At 45.1% G+C, this 2,141-nt stretch overlaps 1 protein-coding gene across 1 annotated transcript in view; it reads right to left on the reverse strand.

The window, feature by feature from the left end:
- LOC101853904 (nuclear receptor corepressor 2) overlaps nt 1-2,141 on the reverse strand; it is a gene marked incomplete at its 3' end in the record, with an annotated part of 40,577 nt that overhangs the window by 35,306 nt on the left and 3,130 nt on the right. The window contains 3 exon segments of the mRNA XM_035973584.1: nt 60-195; nt 1,238-1,314; nt 1,684-1,802. Of these exon segments, the coding sequence (XP_035829477.1) occupies nt 60-195; nt 1,238-1,314; nt 1,684-1,755 (285 nt within the window).

The raw sequence follows: 2,141 nt of genomic DNA on the forward strand, positions 1-2,141 counted from the left end.
GTCCATTTACCCCCCCCATCAACAGACCCGTCCATTTACCCCCCCTCCCATCAACTGACCAATGGCTGGAAGACGACCTCAGGGTTGTTGATGATCTCCCAGAGCCCGGCGTTGAAGGCGGTGCGACTGTTGGACTTGTGGTACTTGTCCTTGTACTTCTCGTACGGGAAGATGTCCTTGGGGCCCAGGAACGCTCTGGCGGACACATGCCATTAGACACGTTTTACTTTGGCAAAATTTTACACACAGTTTTAGAGAAATAGCAACAGAATCAAGGCATAAATGTACAGAAGATTCTCTCCCACTCTCTCCTTCGCAGCAGCCACACAACTTGTCACACTGTGGCCTTAACACAGGGAAGCCACCACTGGACTTTTGTACAAATAATTGAACATTTTTTCGAGACTAGATTCAGCATGCGACGAAGCAATAAATGCAACAAAAAACCCATCATATATCAGTTCAACAACACGACGAAGCAATAAATGCAACAAAACAACATATCAGTTCACCACTAAAACAAAGTTCCTAACATACAATACCCAAAATGACGGAACCCCCCCCCCCTCGCCGGAAATAATGGAAAAACGGCATCCTTGTTAACACATAAAAGATTCGTGATTAGACAAGACCAGATAAACTTGATTGATCCACACGTCAGATTGTGGGTGCATCTACTAGCCTAGTACAGAACATCAACACACAAGATTCAGCAGCAACACAGAGATACATTCATCCCATTCCTGAGGCTCAGTGAGTCACGTACAACCAAGCTCACTTCACTCACACACAACGCTCTGGAAAGGAATGGAATTGTAGAAAAATGTTCTTTGTGTTAAAAACATATTCTGTTTTTTAAACCACCATCAACACAATTTAGATCATTTAGGAGGTGGGCTGTTAACCCTGCCTGTCAGTGTCAGTGTCATTTGAGGCTGAGAGGGATACAACATCTCAGCAGAAAGACCGAGATGCTCAAATAAAAATTCTCCCTCCTCAGGAATCGAACTTGGGTCTCCTGCGTGTGACAGGAAACACCGTATATGAGTGAGTCATCCACCCCCCCCCCCCGCCAACACACACGTGAGAGATTTATCGTACAGCATGTTAGCCAAACAAAAGCGGCCTCTACATCTGATACAACCACCCATCCCGCCCCATCGGTCTCAGGAACCGCCTGGGCTACAAATAATTTATAACATACAAAGACCATTCATCAGTTGTAACGACCACTCACGTTTCGTGCGTCCCGTAGAAAAAGATTGGGTATTTCCCCTTGGGAGCTTTGACAGCCCCATCTTGTTGGTAGTCAATCTGAAACGACAAGGCGAAAAATTGACACACACACAGACCAGCCATTGTAACACACACAGACCAGTGGTTAAACTACACAGCAAAAAATCGACACTTTCATCAAAACAAAAAACAACAACAAAAAAAACAAGCTTATTAAGATGACACCATAAAAGCCGAAAATCGATGAGCACCTGAGACGCATAATCTACTCTCTCTAGTTCTAGACAAGTTGCATCTCTCTCTCTCTCTCTCTCAGACACACATTCATGAACAAGCAAAGTATCTCTCTGGACAAGTGTCATTTCTCTCTCTCTCTCTCTCTCTCAGACACCACGTGTACAAACATCGACGCCGCTACACCCCAACCACTGTAGTGTATGTACTTACCCGCGCGGGCCAGTGCGGATATCCTTTCATTTTGGCGAAGATTTTGTCCCCTGGTTTGTACAGCTCCGCCATGGCTGCCAGACGTCACTAGACACAGGAAGTGCCACTGTCGAGTCCTCCTGAAGTGGATATATATCCAGATTTTCATCTGGGTTTCTGCCCAGCACTAAATCTAGATTTAGATCTAGGTCTAGATGATAACTAGATCTAAGTTTTAGTTGCTAGATTCTATAGCGTAGTTTTGAGCTAGGCCACCTCTATTCTCACCCGGAGTGAGAAAAGTGCAGGCGAGTCTTGTGGCTATTCTCACCCGGTGCGCGTTCACCCTAAACCACAGAATTCTACACTGTGATAACAGAAAAATTGTAGAATTCTGTGCCGTGAACAAACGTTCCATTACAATTGTAGCCTACTAAAAGCGTACAATTTTGTCTGTGGGCAGTGGAGAGAGAGAGAGA

The sequence above is a fragment of the Aplysia californica genome, unplaced genomic scaffold (assembly GCF_000002075.1).
Source record: "Aplysia californica isolate F4 #8 unplaced genomic scaffold, AplCal3.0 scaffold01454, whole genome shotgun sequence".
NCBI classification, from domain to species: domain Eukaryota; kingdom Metazoa; phylum Mollusca; class Gastropoda; order Aplysiida; family Aplysiidae; genus Aplysia; species Aplysia californica.